Source organism: Cryptotermes secundus, unplaced genomic scaffold (assembly GCF_002891405.2).
Source record: "Cryptotermes secundus unplaced genomic scaffold, Csec_1.0 scaffold870, whole genome shotgun sequence".
Classification (NCBI taxonomy): domain Eukaryota; kingdom Metazoa; phylum Arthropoda; class Insecta; order Blattodea; family Kalotermitidae; genus Cryptotermes; species Cryptotermes secundus.
Window position 1 is genome coordinate 945202 of NW_019743163.1, and position 19827 is coordinate 965028.

Sequence of the window (19827 nt, forward strand, 5' to 3'; positions counted from 1 at the left end):
CCGGTGGGTTGCCAGTGGTTGCTGGCGTGAATTGCTGGAAACGGACAGGTTTTACCTTTTTTACGACCAGAACGGAAACCATTGCTATAGGGTGACCACCAACAATTTTACCATGTGCAAGTGAGAACATGTGCAACAGAAGTGAGTACCAGGAATCTTCTTGGGGCGTACAGGGCGGCCGGCGCGTAAGGCTGACAACCTCACCGCCATCTGCAAGCTGATTGTCTAGAAAATGTGGGAGCCTCGACGTCTCACAACCCTGTGGGCCTTCACGGCCTGTTACTTTGTTTATGCATTCATTGTATAAACTTCGCGTAACTATTGTACAAAAGAAACAAATACTGAAATTCGAGAGAAAACAAAAGGCCAGTCATAAAATGGACGAGTCTGGGTGTTCTGCACATCGGAAGACATGCACAGATTGTGTACAGAGTTCTTCAAAACAGTGGCATCTTTCCGAGGCGCACACCGATCCGTGATTTGCACGCGGCTTTCAAAATCCTGTACGTTTATGACTGTATCGCAAAATTATGCAGGCATCACGCGCAGGCCATAACGGAAGCGTGAGCAGCACAGATGGCAAAGCCCAACGCAGAACGTGGTTTAAGAGGCATGTACTTGGTTGCAGTCATGAAGCTGTCGTTGTAGGATAAGCTAGCGAAGATAAGGCATAAACTGCTTTACAGAGCCTGGGTTTACACAGGCCTCGCATATTTCGTGTATATCCCTTGGTCTTTTAGAGGCATTTTGTCCGCTACAGTGTAATCTCAGGGGTACACGATAGCGTAGTTGGTTGGGGCACTATGCTACAAGCCGGAAGGGCGTGGGTTCAAGTCCCGATAAGGACATTGGATTCTTTTCAGTTGACCTAATCCTTCCAGCCTCACTATGGCCCTGGGGTCGACTCAGCCTCTAACAGAAATGAGTACCAGGAATATTCTTGGGGTAAAGCGCGGCCGGGGCCTAAGGCTGACAACCTTACTGCCATCTGTGAGCCGATTGTCTAGAAAATGTGGGAACCTCAAAGTCCCACAACCCTATAGGCCTCCACGGCTTGTTACAGGGATACTTTTACTTTACTTTTTTACAAAGTAATCTCTTTTCGTCCTTTATCTGAAATGAATTGCGTTTTCTATCAAGAAAACTTTGATTTGTTTTCCTGTTGAAAACCGTCTACAGGTAGTGACTCTCTTTCCGGACCAGCCTGTTGCTAGTGTTATGTGCTGATCCCCTGTTGGCCGAATTCTACTTTATTTTGGCTCGTTTTTTGTCTCAGCCTCCAGCCCCTAAACATGGTCTCCAGTTTCAGCTTCACCAACTCTCAGCCCCTTTTCTGTATCAGAGCCACCGAGACCGGTAGAATTCGCCCAGAAGATAATTGCCCTCCTTTTTACACAGAACTACAACAAAGAACAGTAGGGTTATGAAGGGGATCTCAGACGTAAAGACCCCGCAAGGCTATGTAATTATTTAATTATTACAAGTGACGTAACAACAACGGATGCTCAGCCTAATTGTTTTTGCTGGCACACCCTATAATTACTAATCTACATTAGTGCAGTCGCTTATTAACATAATACAAACACAGTAGCACTAATGGTTAGAGGGCCAGCAGCTTCTGTCATGTCTTGGGCATGAACTTCAAACTGACGGTTTGCAGAATCGCCTTACTGAAGTTACTGAATGACCCAGTAATGGTTTATCGTTTCCCTGACCGAGTGGCCGAGTTTGTTTGATTCTTTCATTGATTCAGTGTCTGAATTTTGATTGCCTGAACACTGGTCTGTTTGTTTCACTCTCTTACTGATTGGCTGGTAGGAATCTAACTCGTTAACTCAGCTAGTCAAACTGGAAATTTGTAACAACCGACCTGCACCGTGACCCTGCGAGTCATAGGAGGCGACGAAAAGGGAAGTCTCAAATCTGAGACAGTAAAATATGGTCGCGAGTTCCAAGGGACTCGGACCCGAGAAAGACTGCGCTGGCAAGGACCAGCAGCATATATCAAAGACAGATTCATCTTCTCATCAGAGAGGGCGCACCCACGAAAACAAGACCGTAACTGCCAAACAGTAATAAATATTCGACACCAAGACTTACTGACTGACTGACCGTCAGTCGCAATGTGACTTTGACTTTGACTTATAACAACCGGAAGACTGAGAAAACATATTTTATAACGCTTGTATATAGTTCTACTGATGACAGTGGCCACTCGGTGTAAGGCATGAACCGTCTTCGCCCTCACGAGCACTGGGAACGTAGGTTCGAATCCCACTCGAGGCATACATGTCTATGTGCTTTTATTCTGTGCGTAAGTAGCGGCCTTGCGTCGGACTGATCCCCCGCCCAAGGCGTTCTACCGGTTGTGTATAGGATTAAGAAACTGAAAAAGCGGTCAAGGTCCACAAGGGCTGTAGAGCCATGGATATTATAGAGTTCCGCTTAATATCCGGAACGCTTGTAATATATTATGTCAACCGGAACGGCGTTCCGGTCAGATACGAGCATTTTTTCAGCTGCATATCGCCTTGAGTTGCTGGTAGACTCTCTCTCTCACTGCTCGAATGTTTTATCGTCAACATGCCTAACTGAATGTCACTCTTATTAGCTGACTCTGTTTGGTGTCTTCGGCCGACTTAACCGAATTGATCGCTAGGGGACTATATAAAATTAACTCAGAAGACAGTGGCCGCGCCATAGCTCAAGCGCATAGTCGCTGGCTTCCCACCGTGGCCGCCCGGGTTCGATCCCGGGTCTGGTCAAGTGGGATTTGTGGTGGACAAAGTGGCGCAGGGGAGGGATTTCTCCGAGTACTTCGGTTTCCCCTGCCAATCTTCATTCCACCAAATTCTTCATCATCATAATCACCCGGGGCAGGCTACAATAGGCCAATCAGTGGCCGCCGTGCCGAGTGGACTCAGATGGACTCCACCCCCAGTAAGGGAATTAAAAAAACTCAGAAGTCATCAGTCAGATGCTGTTCGCCTCAATGAGCTGAAGTAACTCAGTTGGGAGGAACTTAGATTGAAGATCTGAAGGTTCCTGGTTCGAACCCAGGTTTCGATTTATTAATTTTATTTTTATTAATAACAGTACTCTGCTTGCTTGACTTAATGTTAATCCTGAAGATGGAGGCAGAACGTTCCTAGAAAAAATCTATGGTACAAATATTACGTTTCTGGACATTATCCATCCTCCTGTCTTTATCTGAACCACTGTCCTGTTTGTATTTCAAAACACAACCTTTCAGAGACCGGATTCTGTCTCCGTTTTCTGTTAAAACATACTCCGGAGGTAGGAACTAGCTCTGTCGACTGGACCCAACTGAGTTAAGTTTTACCTGCAGACCGAGATAGAATTCAGTCTCCGGAACGTTGTGTTTTGAAATACAAACAGGGCAAACAGGGCGATGGATAATGTTCAGAAACATAGTATTTGTACTAATGTACCATCGTCACGAAGTTCTGGATCTTATTCATTTTCCGTGGCTTCATGGGCAAGCAAACGGCTCATTTTTGGTGAGGTTAGCCCTTCTGGAGGCTCAGCCACTGGCTCAGATTTTGACATTAGAGAGGGACAAATCTACTCTACTTGATGGCTCTGTGGGTTTTATGAAATTGAGGGCTTCTCTCAAGGATTCCCAAATTGTATTTGTAAGTGACTGTTATTAGGAGGAAATGGAACTCCCCAACATTTCCGGTTCCTAGTGTTTAGAAATGACTTGGGGGCAGGGGGAAATAACGTGAGAAAACACGTGTTTTCACGTCCAGTGGTGTTGGAGAACAACAGGTCTGTTTTATTTGCACCTTATCGCGAGATTCTGTATACGAGAGAAACAGTTATTTGCGAAGTATCGGGGGGGATAAAGGACACTAAAAGCTCTCGGTTCGCGGAAGGCCATTGATAAATCTAGTTAGAAACATCCTACAAGCTTTGTGGTGGCCACAATAATTCTTACCTGCGAAGGAGAACTCGCTGTTGAATTACAGCGCTAAAATTTCCTGATCTCTCATAGAACTACCTGTGCTTCAGGGTTTTATGATGCGCAGCTAAAATGACGCTTTCTTCAGGTGAAGGAATGTGGCTAATAAAAGTAACAGTTGCCTCCCGTCCTACAAGCAAGACCGGGAGTCCTTTCTGCCAGTACATTCAAGTCCTGTTTACACAACTTTGTACAAGGACACTTTGCAAACAACACCTATAACAGGATTCAAAATGAAAGGCTGTGGAATGATGATTTATTACGCTGAGAGAATTGTGAAGTTGTCATATGATCACGAGGAAAGCCGTCTTCTGTGATGTGGCGCCTTGTAGCTATGGTGTTAACCGACGTTTCGGAGGATTCCAGGGCGAATCACTAGAAATATGGGATGTCTCTGGGTGCGTGCGATTCTCGCCAAATGAGCTGGGTATTACCCACTCAACGACTTGAGCGGACGGGGGCGTAATCCCCCGAAAGGGGCCGCCTGCGCGGTTTAGACTAGCCAAATGCCTCACCCCCACCTGCTGTAAGGTTCGGCAGGGAAGGGAGTGGCTGTCTCATAGCACTATGGCCCGCCGCAAATTGAACCCAGCACAGGCCCAGCCCACGCCGAGCACACGCCTAGCCTATGGATCTCACGTCCATGGGCTGGATCGAGGTACCGCATATTGAACCCAGTACTGATCCACGTCAGCACCTAACATCATGGCATCCCTTGATCAAATCCTCATAGATTTAGACTCTGAGTCAGAAACTGAGGACCTAGTTTTATTGTATTCGTAATCTAGAAAAAGGAAAAAAAGTAAAAGAAGTGCTTACTTAGGTGCGCGAAGTACTCGAGGGGAGTTTTTGTTAACTGAGGAAGTTCCAGACAACGTTTTTAGTGGTTGTTTCCGCCTCAACAGAATGCAGTTTGACGAAGTGCATAAATTAATAAAAAGCGACATTACAGGGAGAGAATGCAACGCTCAAAAACCGATGAGGAGTGAGGAAAAATTGGCCGTATGCCTCAGGTAAGATTGTTTGCTGTGCTTACCTAGTTTGTTGTTAAAACATGTTGCTTTAACGTAAAAATGTCCAAATGTGCTTTAATAACATTTGCCTATGAATTTGAAGAAAAGAAGAACGATAAAATCACTACTTGAATTAACTTTATTAAAAAGAAGTCGACATACAAAACATATAGAATCACAGAGGCTGCAATGACCCCGAGGTATGTAAGGTTACAGGTAAGGATTCTTGTTGTAATAATGCCTCTGACGAAGCCGGCTCAAAGAAAAATTCTGGGTACTGTGTTGTTAGCAAAGTAGCGGGACTGGAAGATGAACTACCAGTTTCCTCCGAAAACGATGGAGAAAATGAAGACGTTCTTGTAGTTTTCTCAAGTTCGTCCTCTTCCTCCGCTTGTGAAACAGCTTCGTAAACCTTGTTTCGAACTTGTCGCTGGTACTTCCCCGAAAGACCCTTTGTTGTATTGTACATTGACATAAAGAAGTGAAACAGCGCATCATTCTGCAAAGGCAATGTTAATTGTTCACGCTGAAGTATTGTTTTTCTCAGTTCATCACGATTCTTGGCTCTCATTTCAGAGGTTTTTATAAAGCGAAGGATGGCGGTTTGGTCGCTGAGTTTAGGGCGTTTTGGTACAGGAGTTTCGGAGCGGTCAGACTGACTTCTTCCTAGTTCATCACAATTGCCTACTTCAGGCTCGTCTTGGTCAAAATGTGGAGCATCTTCTTCATTTCGTTTCGCTCCATGTTCAGTTGCACTAATGTCTGCCAAAGGTTGCTGCTCTATGTTTGTGCATGTAGATCTGTTTTTCATGTACGGAATTAAGAATTCCATCTGGTGTTGATAAGACCACGGCCTTTGAATATCCGCCTTGGACCCCGTTTTCTTTATTTTTTGTCTTCGCAGTGCTTCCCGATGACGCTCTCGAAGTTTTCGCCATTGCTCCTTCGCAGTTTTGCCTGAAAACAAAACAAAAAACGATTTATGTACCTAATATTTAAGAAATTCAGAATAGCTAATATAGGGCTAGTGTAATATGTATTTCACAAATGAAGTTCAAAATGTTGCAAGTACTAATGCTATAAGTACATTAATATCATATGTTTCAGGTACCTGGCAACTGGGGATATGTTCAAAACTATTGCTGCGAGTTATAGAATGGGAGAAAGGACCGTGTCAAACATAGTTTCTCAAGTATGCGACGCATTGTGGCTTCGTTTGCAGCCTATCTATATGCCTACACCATCTAAAGAACTGTGGGAAGATGTATCCCTACAGTTTGAAAGGAAGTGGCAACTGTACAACTGCGTTGGGGCAATTGACGGGAAACACATCTGCATTCGCAAACCAATTCACAGTGGCTCTTCATTCTATAATTACAAACAATATTTTTCCGTTGTTTTAATGGCCACTGTAGATGCTCACTATCGTTTCACGACCATTGACGTAGGGTCCATGGGTAGATTTAGTGATGGGAACGTTTTCTTTAATTCCCGTTTAGGAACTATGTTGCACAATGGATCTCTGGAATTGCCTGACTCCAAACCATTACCTGGTCAAAATGAAGTTACCCCTTGCGTGTTCTTCGGGGATGAAGCGTTCCCACTTATGTGGAATTTGATGCGCCCATATCCTAAACTCAGAGTAACTAACAATTTTGCAAATAAAGTGTTTAACTACAGATTATCTCGAGGCCGGCAAACTGTAGAATGCAGTTTCGGAATTTTATCAACACGATTTCGCGTGTACAAAAGGCGTTTTGAATGTAAGTTAGAGACTATCGATAAAATTATAAAGGCTACGACCGTGCTTCACAATTATTTAAGAACGAAGGTCGTACAATCGAACTCAGTGGAAGAAGACGACGAACTTATGACCGCTCACAGTGACTCTAATTTAGTTCCTCTACAGCAAAATCGTATTAGAGGTTCAAGACAAGCATTTTTAATTCGAAAAAAATTCAAAGATTGTTTCAGTAGCGCACAAGGTTCTGTTGAGTGGCAACGTAGAGCAGTTGAGAATGGGCACTATTGACCTTATAGCATCACAAGCTAACCAAGTTTGGGTGCAACAGTTATTAACAAATATCAGGCGTACTTAGTTTGTTACTCTTCTCTTACGTTGTAGATGTTTGCTAACGTAGAGCTGAGGTGATTTATGTTTTTTTGTTTCTCTCAATTAATATTTTAATTAATTCTTTAATAATAAATAAAAATAAAACAGTATCAAAACTTACCGTCTGAACCGAGTTCAGCGCCAATTTCATCCCATACTTCATCCTTCAATTTCGTCCTTATGTAGTCTGGATGACTTGTATCGTACAATACTGTTTTTTCCCGCACGAGTTCAATTAAACTTTCGTCGCACATATTTTAAAGAAACCCACGCGTCCCACGACCCACGAAATCTGTGCGAATCTCACAAACAAACCCACGGCTGGTTGACGACAAACTGGGCTGGCAGTGGAGTGGGCCCAATATGCGCCGCTTCACTACAAACTGTTTCATAGAATCTCCCATGCGTGGGCTGGGCCTGTGCTGGGTTCAATTTGCGGCGGGCCTATAGCCCTAGGGTCGACACCGTCGACTCAGCCTCTAACAGAAATGAGTACCAGGGATCTTCCTGGGGGTAATGCGCGGCCTGTGCTTAAGGCTGACAACCTCACCGCCGTCTGTGAGCCGATTGTCAAGAGAAAATGTGAGAGCCTCGACGTCTCACAACCCTATGGGCCTCCACGGCCTGCTACAGGGACAGATTTACTTTTCTTATTTGCGTTTAATTAAGGAATACGCCATGTAAACTTACTGGTGAGTGGAGGTACAACGCCATGCATTCTTTTCCTCGGCACTGGATTGAGGTGAGTGGTCAGTTTCACGCCTCGGCCCTTTGAACGAAGGGATAGGTCCCTTGGTGGCCATTGAACAGGGACTACAGCGTTGTGTGATTGCGATGTTCTCGCGGTCACTGCGCGAGGTTATTATTATTATTATTATTATTATTATTATTATTGGAGGAGGTGTGTTTCCCCATGCATCGCGACCAGTGGTCTATTGTACGTCCCTCTGTGATATTCTACCAGTCTCTATACCCTACCGATACTGGTGCGTGCCATCAGTCCCGACTCAGCCAGCGAGTTCGGCCTCTACTGGCTCAGCGGTATCTAGATTCTTCCCCCATCTACCAGAGGCGTTAGAGACTATTGTTGGGCTGGAAATGTCCTTATAATTTGGCTCAGAGGCCTTCTTGAGGCATGAGGTTCTTTTACGTGCCGTAAAGCTACGACACGGGACCCACGGCTTAAAGTCCCTCCCGGAGGACTTGTTCCCTGAATATTTCCGCCCTTAAAAATTCCACGACCTCCGAACCCGCGTACCTTGAGTCATGAGGTGGGAACGTTACCCCTAGACTACGGAGGCCGCTCTGCGCGAGGTTAATTGACGTGCTAAGTTTAGTGGCTGAACATGACATGATTTAATGTCATGACAGAACGCAGTCACTCGCCAGAATCCATTTACGTGCTCAAGTGTGGTCAGCACAGTCCGGCATATACTTTATTCCTCTGTTCTTCGCCGCAGGTTGCCACAAGAACGTTTAGAAACTGTTACAGAAGTCTGTGTCTGGAACCGAAACCCAATTCCCCCGTCATCCAGTCCATAGGTTGAGCTAACCCCGCCTGCTGTTGTGCAGAGTGGAATAAGGATTACAGCGTTTATAATCGCCATTGTCTAGGTCACAGCGGTGGGGGTAGCGGCTAAGGAAGAAACAAAGATGAAAGGTGAGAGGAGGGAGCTAAATCCTGAAGCTGGATTCCTTTCCTCTCTTCCCATGATGCATCACACTTTATACAAAAAAAAAAAAAGGACTGCTGCTGAATGGCAGGCAGGTACCCTGGTTACAGGCCTACAGCTGATGATTAGTGACTATGAGAAATGTGGTCCGTACTCACAGTGGATAGAAGCAAAATGAAGAAGAGGAAGAAGAATGCAATAGGGACATTATATGTGCGGGTGAGGGAGGGTGAAGGAGATCTGACGTGAGGAGATGTAATTAATGGATTCTTCCTTTCAAACTTGGCGTGCTTAGAGATTCATTAGGGCCCGTCATGGTTCTGATTTCGAAATTTGAATAACTGAAACAGGGGTACGTAAAATATGTGCCCCTCATGTCATATGAGCTTTATTATATAGAACAATGATTCCCATCAGTTGCCATCCATGGACAGTTGCCAGTCCGAATGTTATACCCCATCTTACGCAGTAAGTAGGTCACAAATGGATATAAAACGTGAAACATGTTCTTTTCGATCTTAAATAAAAAATTATTTCTCGACATATCTTCCACTAACGTTGATACACTTGTCCAATCGTTTTACCAGTGCGTTGAAACCCGCAGAATAGAAGTCTTTTTGACTGTTGTCTCAACCACTTCCGCACCTCCGTTTCAACCTCTTCATCAGCGAAGTGTTTGCCACCAAGGCTGAAACGCTTTGCACAGCAAACACTTCCCACCGTAAACACGAAACATTACTTTATGGATATCCTTTACATTGAGTCCTTTTGCACACAAAATACACACAACAGAACGCTGCTCTTCGATAGTATACACCTCAAAGACGGTGGTCATTCTGACTACTGAAACCAGCCTCTGAATATGCGCATGCGCGTCTGCTGCCTATACTGTTATGAAGCTGGACAGTGCTGCTACCTAGTGATACACATAGAACTCCTCCATTACAGCTACCGTATTTACGCATGTATAGGCCGCACATTTTTTTGCCAAAAATTCAAGAGGAAAACTGGGGTGCGGCGTATATTCGAAATATTCGAAATTACACTTCATTTAAAAAAATTAAACGTTGCCAAATTTCGGAATAATTTTTACTCCTGAAATAATATTCCAAGAAAATTATTTTTTCTATAATTTCTGTCTGAAAATTGTGCTGCTGCCTATACACGCACGCGGCCTATACATGCGTAAATACGGTATTTTACTTCCATTTGTGACCATTAACGACTCTCGTATTTTAGTGCAGCTGGGAGAAACCCCATTTTAAAACTCGGATTTCTGTATCGTTTCCTATAGCGACTGAATATTTGTGTTGATTATTGCTACAGTTAAGCCACTCGGGGGATCGAACCTACTGCTCCACGCCTGATTGCCTGAGCTACGGCGGGTCCCTTGTCCAAAATAACCCAAATCATAGAGAAAAGTATGCTTTCTCCGTCTGAATACAGGTGCTCGGAGCGTCAGTGGTTGCTTAGAATATTTAACGACACTTTTTCAGCCCATATGTTACGTAGCGCCTAATTATAGGATGCCTGCAGATGATGGATTGGCTAAGATGTTGAAGGAATATGACATGGCCTGTTTTAAAATACTATTCCGGAATTTGTTTGAAGGGACTGAGGAAATCGAACCGGAGCTTACAATTCGAATGTGGTGCCTCATGAATACAAGCCCCAAGCCGCCGCATCAACCGTCTCCCCATTTTCCTGGATATTGAAACTTTCTTTTAAATATTTTGATTGGTGTTAGAATAATAAGCCGTATTTCTTTGTAAATAATCTTTCGACAGTATCTAATTGCAAGCTAGGTACATAAATTATTGCACTTAAAATAGTGACAATAAACCTGATTCTATTCCCCTCCCCGCAAAAAAAAAAAACCCACAAAATAATTTTAAGACGAAATACGAGAGGAATAAGTTTGCGCATTCCCTGCTTGACCATGGGAATAGATAACTGCAGGAAAGTTGATAGGATCACTGGTTCAGTTTAATTGGAATCAGTGCCGTTCAGATAGCAATAACCTCCAAATTATTAATCGCCCAGTAATCAGTTTAAGGAAAAGTGTCAGTCATTTAAATGTCAGACAATTTAAACGGAAGCTCACACTCTGTTCTTGCATAAAATTGTTAGCATTCTCACAAGCACAAAGCATTAATTCTCAGTCGGTACTACGAAGGGCTACGGGCTGGACGGCCGAGTTTAGATTCCTGGTAGAAACAAAGAGACTTTTATCTACCCTTCAGCGTCCTAACCGGCTCTGGGGCCCATCCAGTCTCCTATACAATGGGTACCGGTGGCTGTTTCCCCGGGGTAAAGCGGTAGGAGCGTATAGCTGACCATTCACCACCGTCTATGGTCGAGGCCAAGAATGTTAGATTTTTGCTTCCACGTCCCCATACGTCTACATGGTACAGTGTTTAGTTAATTAAGCACAAGGGAAACTTTACCTTTTGCCTTCTACCACAGAATATTTCGCATTTGAATTTTAACAGAAAATTGCTTGTGGTTTGGCGCAAATTTCGGAGCAAGCCGTCGTAGTTTTATTAAAGACAAGATTATACCGCATATACTGCAGACCTCTACTAGCTAAACTACAAAATATCAGAGGCTTGTCAGTGTAGCCAATATGCCGGAATTTACCCCTCCTCCATACTTGGTCGTTCACTATGTGAATTATTAACATTTATATACATTTTAAAAATAGATTTTTTATGCAAGTTAGGATCAATAACACTGCAATATTTTATACAGTTAAGACGTTTTAAGTGTAGTTATGATAGAAACGGCAGATGGGAGATTGGTTTGTTTACCTGTATGCGCAGAGGATGGCGGAAGCATCGTTTGAGGTTAAATACGTATTTCTTGCTTACTATGTAAGTACTTGACTTACATGTTCACATTTCGTTGTATTAATATATATTTGTATATTCAGTTTTTCTTTTATTACGTAAGCAAGCTATCTAGTGTGTAATGTTGTGTATATAGGTACGTAATGACACTGTAAAGACCAAGAAGACTGGGAGAGTGTCATCTTCTGGGATGTGACGCCGTGTAGTCCGGTAAAAGTTCGCCGACGTTTCGGATGAGTTTCTACCACGCTACAGGACATCATATTGCATAACCACCCCCATAAGAACCTCAAATCCAACAGAAGATGACTTAAATGAATGCCTAAGAAGAACAGAAGACTGTGTAGTGATAAAAACTCGAATGTGACCTCACTGTAGGGTATTATGTTTACAGTAAGTTAATTTAATTTTTTGTAATTTTGTTGGGCTAGTATATGTAAATTGAACATACAATAAGTAAGGAATATTTCTAAGCATCCACACCAAAATTTTAGAATTTTGAGTTTGAATCACATAGATCTATGAGCATGGGCGCTAGCAGGGAGCTTCTTCCCTCGGTGAAAGAAGGAAATACACCAAATATTAATACCAGAAGTCTTGAACACAGTTTGTGGCTATGTCTATGTTTCAGTATAGGGACCTACAGTCCCTAAAAACTCGAATGTGACCTCACTGTAGGGTATTATGTTTACAGTAAGTTAATTTAATTTTTTGTAATTTTGTTGGGCTAGTATATGTAAATTGAACATACAATAAGTAAGGAATATTTCTAAGCATCCACACCAAAATTTTAGAATTTTGAGTTTGAATCACATAGATCTATGAGCATGGGCGCTAGCAGGGAGCTTCTTCCCTCGGTGAAAGAAGGAAATACACCAAATATTAATACCAGAAGTCTTGAACACAGTTTGTGGCTATGTCTATGTTTCAGTATAGGGACCTACAGTCCCTAAAAACTCGAATGTGACCTCACTGTAGGGTATTATGTTTACAGTAAGTTAATTTAATTTTTTGTAATTTTGTTGGGCTAGTATATGTAAATTGAACATACAATAAGCATAATATTTCTAAGCATCCACACCAAAATTTTAGAATTTTGAGTTTGAATCACATAGATCTATGAGCATGGGCGCTAGCAGGGAGCTTCTTCCCTCGGTGAAAGAAGGAAATACACCAAATATTAATACCAGAAGTCTTGAACACAGTTTGTGGCTATGTCTATGTTTCAGTATAGGGACCTACAGTCACTGGAAGTCCACAAAAATAGTCACAAATGGATTAAACATAAGTTGGTAAGCAAATTTTTTGCTGACTCCTCTCTTTGAAAGAAATCCCATTGCTGCCACTGCCAGCCAGTGTTTCTAACAACATGCAGTGGTTGTTACGAACGTGCCTGTTTGCAACATGCATTTTCAATGCTGATTTAATTTAATTTATGTTACATTTATATTAGACCTGGTAAGCATAAATGAACTTAAAGTCGTGAGAAGGTTTGCAGTATTTGGATTCATGCTAAATAGCAGGTCTCTGTATTGCAGAGTTGTCTTGAACCTTGATTTAACCACCCAGAAAATACTGTGTTAACACCAAAATGCGCGTTAGCAATATGGAGAAGCTGCACTTTGTACTTGTGTGGTCGGGGGTTCTGACCCTGGCTGCAGTACTGAGGTGCTAGAGAAAACCTGTTGATATGTGAATCCCTGTGCAGGGCAGTCTGCACCCTGCTCAGCTGCTTAGCATAGCTACATACATTCATGATGATCTAGAGCTGTGCAAATATTGAAACACTAAGTCATGTTGTGCATGTCTAGAGTTTACTTTGCGTGTACATTATCGCGGCCTATTTCTCACCTTCGTCTGGATTCCCACTCCAGGCCCAGTATATCCATAATGTAGGCACACATGAAGCTTTGGGTTCCTGCAGGCTGAGCTAACTCAAATCATCCTAGAACAGAGTAAAGAAAAAGTAAAGGTATCCTTGTAACAGGGCGTCGAGGCCCATAGGGTTGTGAGATGTTGAGGTTCCCACATTTTCTAGACAATAAGCTCATAGATGGTGACAAGGTTATCTGCCCTTTACCCCCAAGAATATTCCAAGAATATTCCTGGTACTCATTTCTGTTAAAGACTGAGTCGACCCCAGGGCCACAGTGCAGCTGGAAGGATTAGCTAAATCGAAAAAATCCAGTGACCTCATTGGGATTTGATCCTGCGACCTTCCGGCTTGAAGCATAGTGCCTCAACCAACTATGCTACCGCGTGCTCCCTCATCCTAGAACAGAGTACAGTAATTATTGTTGGAAGTGTCTCGCAGCTGTGACTTGAAATGCAGACTCAGATGCCAAGTCCTCTGGCATCACTGAAACTGTGGGCTGCAGCCATGAGTATGTGAACTTGGTAAAGTATTGCTTCTATTTCTCTTTTTGTTTAAGTTGGTTGTTCAATGACGCTGTCAGTATCAAGACTCTGTGCTGTGTGATAATGGGCTGTTGGTGGAATGAAAATTGACAGGGAAATCCGAAGCACTTGGAGCAAACCTGCACTAGTGCCACTTTGTTCACCACAAATCCCACATGCCCTGATCTGGGATTGAACTTGTGCCATTACTCCAAGTTGATGCTTTGATACTGACTGATTCTTCAGGTGCTCAGCATGTGAGCTTGTGTGACATTTTGCGTCAAACAGAAGTCAATGTAATGGTTGTCTAGTAATCACGGCTCCAGAAATGCAGCAGAAATCAGTTGACTTTATAACAAGATACAGTTGCTCACTGTTACATTTCATTTTAATTGCCACATGGTTGAGTGACTATAGATGGGGTTTGGATTGGTATTCAGACACTTCAACACAAAACTCAAGACTGCACCTTTATAGATCAGTATCACACACAGGCTAATGTTTTCAGTCACATTGCTCGGTAGTTAGTGTTCCAACAGTGGACGTTCCTCTGCTCCGGGGCTCATGTTCTCGCAGGCTGGCAGCCATCTCACACCAACCTCCTACTCTTCTAACTGCCACGTGAAGATTCTCTCATAATCACAGCTGGGACTGCACAGAAAATGTCTCTTCCATTATCGCGTGTGTATCTGGCATGTTTGCATAGCTGTTCCCTAGCAGTGGCTGTCCCTGGTGGCTCTAAAGTACTGGCTTTCAGTGGACATGCCATAATGTTTAGAAACAAGACGTTGAGAATAAAATGTAATACATTCTTTAATTTGCTTCCTGCATCTTTCACACAGTAGTGTGGTACAGCGTATGCAAAGCACTGCAGTGCAATTATACAAGGGGACTTCATTCCATTGACTGCACCTCTCATGACTTGCAGTGTCAATCCCATAGGAAGATACATCTACAGATCTCATAAGTATATTTTGTCTGAGGCTGTAAAGTACTTGTCACTGGTCAGCAGTAACTTACAGGAGGTGGTGGCTGGGCGAGCAAATTTATGGTACCCTGCTAGTGGTAATGTGTAGATGATGATTGTTGCAGGTTTGATGCTGTGCGGGTGTTTGTTGGCCAGAAGGAATATCAAGGCGTAGGAATGTGAGAAGAACGCTGAGCTGACACTTTCCAAGAACAGAACTGATCTGTTTAGCCACAGAACGAATTTGCTTGGTTGATTATTCCAGTAAGTGTTAGTGGTACTGCTCTTCAAGTCAGTATGCATGACCCGCATGACCCACAATTCTTTTCAAGTAATTGCTGTCACTTAAGTAAAAGTAATTAAAGTAAAGGTATCCCTGTAACAGGCCGTGAAGGCCCATAGGGTTGTGGGATGTTGAGGTTCCCACATATTCTAGACAATTGGCTCACAGATGGCAGCAAGGTTGTCAGTCCTACGCGCTGGCCACCCTTTACCCACAAGAATATTTGTGGTACTCATTTCTGTTAGAGGCTGTTAGAGGGCCATAGTGCGACTGGAAGGATTAGGTTGATTGATTGATTGATTTATTTATTTAACATCCATAACTGTTACATTATGTACAATTGGACAAGTCAGTTTTTTATAAAAAAAATATATAAGATTAAAAACATCACATCAAATGACTAATAATATAAGAAACCATAGAAAAATAACATAATAAGTCCTTTAAATATGATAAAACAGTGGATGAGTATAATAAGGCATCAAAAGCTAAACTATAAATTACATGCAATAGCTAAAATAAATTACCCAAGTATCTTTGTTCTGTTATTAAGCTAATTCTTGTAAAAATATTCTTGAAGGGAATAAAAAGCTTTGCACAACAAGTAATCCTTTAATTGACGCTTAAAAACCTTGAACTCCTGAATACCTCTTATTTGAGAGGGCAAGTTATTATACAATCATATTCCCATGTTAATCACACTCCTTTTACAACGTGAGGTGTTACATGGTTGGACATACAAATTCTGCTTATGTACTGTGTTATAACCGTGCACATCTGAATACGAGATGTTATATATCCTATTTTTCCTTAAAAACACAACGTCTCAAAGATATACAATGAAGTTAAGGTTAAAATTTTAAATTCACCAAAAAATTCTGTACACGATATCCTGTTATTGACTCTTTTGATCAGTCTTAAACATTTTTTTTGGATTTTAAATACAGTTTGAATGTCCTTTTGACCACAGCCCCAAAAAATAATACCATATCTCAATAAAGATTCAAATTTCGCAAAATACACACTTCTCAAAATTGGAAGACTGACCAAATCTCGTAAGGATTTAATAAGATAGATGACTTTGTTTAATTATAAAATTATAATTATAAAATTATAAAATTATAAAAATTCCAATGACCTCATTGGGACTTGAACCCACGACCTTCCATCTTGTAGCATAGTGCCTCAACCAACTATGCTACTGTGTGCCCAAATTCCTATCACTTACATACAGTAATATGACTTGGTATGATCGAGGTCACATGGGGCAGACGTGCAGTGTGGCTGGGGTAAGTAAATGCATAATCAGTTTTGGTAACTGATCTTGCTGGAAGGCATTCACTTGAAAGACTTAGAAGGTTACAGAAGGATAATGTTTAACTGGATCTTGTGGTGGGGGGATGATGTTAATGTGTTCAGTTCTAAAGCTTAACAGTGCAGAGTAGTTTCTACAAAGTGTCAGTTTCATTTTGATTTGCTGTTCATTTTAGCATCAAGAATATGACTCATTAGCTAGGCAGCAGAATGGTTACTGGGTTTTTATGGATTTTACTGTATTTCTTTTATGTTCTGCTAGTACAAGAAATTCTCCAGGTATAGGCTCAAAATGACTGCTGTAACATTGGTAGAATTTAAAAGTATGACTAAATGCAATAAAATGTGAAAATCTAAAATCTAATGAAAATAAAGGCCCTTGAAGAATTTGTATTTAATATAAAGCTTCATGATATGTATACAGTGTCCGTCTTTTGGTGCACTCAATTTCACCTGTTATTTCACAACGTGTTTCGGCACTATAGTGCCATCATCAGGTGCTCCATTTACGTTAATCTATTTCATTGCTTGCCATATTGGGACAGATAAGATAAATAATCTTAACAAGTTTTTAGTATATAAATATTTATTATAATTGACGAACATTTTTAAATACTTTTTAAATTTTACACTGACATAATGGCAAGCAATGAAATAGATTAACGTAAATGGAGCACCTGATGATGGCACTATAGTGCCGAAACACGTTGTGAAATAACAGGTGAAATTGAGTGCACTAAAAGACGGACACTGCATACATATCATGGACGAAAATCAGTGCAACAGGACGCTAAAATACAACATAATATAAAGGTTGTTTAAGAAGTTGTGAGGCTTTGTGAATAAATACTGTTTTGGGTACATAGTATAATAGTACATTCAGGTTAGGTCGTCTTTGTAAGACTGACTCTCATTTGTTATAAAAAGTTGTATCTCATTCATGGAAATTCTGCATTTACAATTAATTCGGTTGTCCATATTTCTTGCACATTTTCAGAATAACAGAACTTATGTAATGAATAAAATTAAATTACGTTTTAAGGTATTTTACTGTTTTTGTTGTGGGAAACATTAAAAGCATGCATGGGTCAGACAGTATGATTTTATTTTATTTTGATATAGGTTTGATATGTGAAATTGGTCATTGCTACAAACAGATAAAGATATGGAGAATCTCTGAATTCACTGAATAGGCCTTCTTGGGCAGTCAGTGTGGGGTGGTTTGGGCATGCCACCAGCAACCCCAAAACTTAGTACTACAATGTGTCAGACTTTTTTTTTATTGCTAGTGGGGTGGGACTAAGTCCCTTGTACTGCGGCCACTTCTGGCCAATTGTACCAGGCCCAGATGATAGGTGAGGATGATTGTGGAGCAGTTGGTGCAATGATTGGCAGGGGAACCGAAGTGCTCAGAGAAAACCTGCCCCAGCGCCACTTTGTCCACCACAAATCCCACTTGATCAGACCCGGGATCGAATTCGGGCTGCCGCGGTGGGAAGCCAGCGACTAACTGCTTGAGCTATGGCGCAGCCTTGTGTGCCAGACTTAGGGAGATTCTTTGCCAGTACCTAGGAACAAAATGAAAAGAATTCAGAATAGGGTACAGAGGTGTCAAGGACATCTGTAAATATCCTGATGAACTCTCAGATTTCATAACATCAGCAAAATTCTCACTCACCTAAATGTCACGATTCCATCTTTCTGGAAAGCAATGCCGTGTAATTTGGTCTACTCTAAATATGAAGGTTGGTACTGGCCTACATATCATTCATGGTGTTATAATGCCAAAAAGGGGCATGACCCATAGATGACTGACAAACGGGACATGTGTAGCCTGAGTTGTCAGATTGAGGCCACGTCATTACATTGTAGTTTGTACATGTGGTGTAATGTTAGTTTGTCCACAGTATGACTGTGTGCTGACTGAACAGTTTGTCCACAGTATGACTGTGTGCTGACTGAACAGTTTGTCCACAGTATGACTGTGTGCTGACTGAACAGTTTGCCCACAGTATGACTGTGTGCTGACTGAACAGTTTGCCCACAGTATGACTGTGTGCTGACTGAACAGTTTGCCCACAGTATGACTGTGTGCTGACTGAACAGTTTGCCCACAGTATGACTGTGTGCTGACTGAACAAACAGCGTAACAAACGTGACAAGCATCAGTGTGCCTGGCAAGCAGCTTCATTGCAGCGTCAGGCAGAACGACGCACAGTATTCACCCAAAATGACATTATCCTCATTGTGTTTAGGTTACTCCACAGAGTTATTTTGAGCATTGAGGTATATGTAGTATGTTTACAGTTGTGTTCAGCGTAATTGTGACATGATGAATCAGCCATCGTTACATACCTCTAAAGAGTCATTCAGTGCTTACATGTTCAGATTTGTAATATGTAAACCTCTTTATAAATATGACATATTTTATAGAGTCGAGTGTTGTTTTTAACAATTCCTTGAAGCTTGAGTGCTGAAATTTTATACTCAGTGACAGATTCATTCATATGCATGTGAGAATTTGCTGTTTAATACTTCCTTACATTTCAGAGGACTTCATGGTTACAATCTCAGGTGTGTGTAAAGACCCTTGAATTTGTGTTGGGTTTCACTTTAGATGGTGAATCCTGTTACTGTAACATTGGGTTAGAGGCTGTCTGTTGCTCACGTACATACTTGTGCAAGTTGACATAAATACCAATGTTGATATGACATTTCAGTTCTCTCACATTTCCTGTATAAGGGGTGACCATGCCAGCAGCTGTTGTTGTACCTGATGTGACGTATAATTCTTCATCAGAAACCTACTGGAGAGAAGGGTAAGGAAAGGTTTAGAGGGGCCCAGTACAGAAAGGATGTGATTCTTGCTTTAACAGACTGTTTGAAAACTATGTGACAGCACTCAGTATTACCGGGTTTTTGGACTTTGTCTGTTGTCCAGTATTCTGAAAACTAGGGAACACAGTGTTTTGGAAACTGGATCTGTTTGTGCCCTCAGTTGATGGGGGACACACCTACTCCATTGGGTCCCTTAGAAAGAGCTAACCTCAATCCAGTTTTTAGAATACCGGATGATGGACAAAATCCAAACACCCAGCAATTCACCTTCGTTAGAACCCTTTAGAATCTAACAAATCAGCATGTTTTAAGAGCTCATTTACAACCACACGATGGTGAGGCTGTATTTTCCTGTAACGTTGCATCTAGCCACTTGCTGCACACTGTTGTTCCAC

General features: G+C 41.9%; 2 protein-coding genes and 2 long non-coding RNA genes across 4 annotated transcripts; 2 read left to right on the forward strand and 2 right to left on the reverse strand.

Moving 5' to 3' along the window:
* Positions 1 to 4868: 4868 nt before the first annotated feature.
* On the forward strand, positions 4869 to 7281 carry LOC111873981 (protein ANTAGONIST OF LIKE HETEROCHROMATIN PROTEIN 1-like). The gene is made up of 2 exons (XM_033755293.1): positions 4869 to 4998; positions 6106 to 7281. Exons 1-2 carry the CDS (start codon positions 4892 to 4894, stop codon positions 7028 to 7030), a joined length of 1032 nt encoding a protein of 343 aa, XP_033611184.1. The 5' UTR covers positions 4869 to 4891; the 3' UTR covers positions 7031 to 7281.
* LOC111873980 lies at positions 4995 to 7540 on the reverse strand. Its single transcript, XM_023869102.2, has 2 exons — positions 7233 to 7540; positions 4995 to 5955 (listed from the first exon to the last, which is right to left on the reverse strand). The coding sequence occupies exons 1-2, from the start codon at positions 7363 to 7365 to the stop codon at positions 5174 to 5176; spliced, it is 915 nt and encodes a 304-aa protein (XP_023724870.1). The 5' UTR covers positions 7366 to 7540; the 3' UTR covers positions 4995 to 5173.
* Positions 7541 to 11419: 3879 nt separating this feature from the next.
* On the forward strand, positions 11420 to 15427 carry LOC111873975. The gene is made up of 3 exons (XR_002844467.2): positions 11420 to 11657; positions 11770 to 12026; positions 15123 to 15427. It is a non-coding gene; the product is annotated as an uncharacterized LOC111873975 (long non-coding RNA).
* On the reverse strand, positions 11993 to 12903 carry LOC117283049. The gene is made up of 2 exons (XR_004514056.1): positions 12872 to 12903; positions 11993 to 12573 (listed from the first exon to the last, which is right to left on the reverse strand). It is a non-coding gene; the product is annotated as an uncharacterized LOC117283049 (long non-coding RNA).
* Positions 15428 to 19827: the final 4400 nt, after the last annotated feature.

Excerpts from the sequence above, each read along its gene's own strand:
- LOC111873981 (XM_033755293.1), top strand. The coding sequence starts at position 4,892 with ATGCAGTTTGACGAAGTGCATAAATTAATAAAAAGCGACATTACAGGG. Across the intron at positions 4,999-6,105 it reads AAATTGGCCGTATGCCTCAG|GTACCTGGCAACTGGGGATA; the intron begins GTAAGATTGTTT and ends CATATGTTTCAG.
- LOC111873980 (XM_023869102.2), bottom strand. The coding sequence starts at position 7,365 with ATGTGCGACGAAAGTTTAATTGAACTCGTGCGGGAAAAAACAGTATTG. Across the intron at positions 5,956-7,232 it reads CGCTGAACTCGGTTCAGACG|GCAAAACTGCGAAGGAGCAA; the intron begins GTAAGTTTTGAT and ends TTTTGTTTTCAG.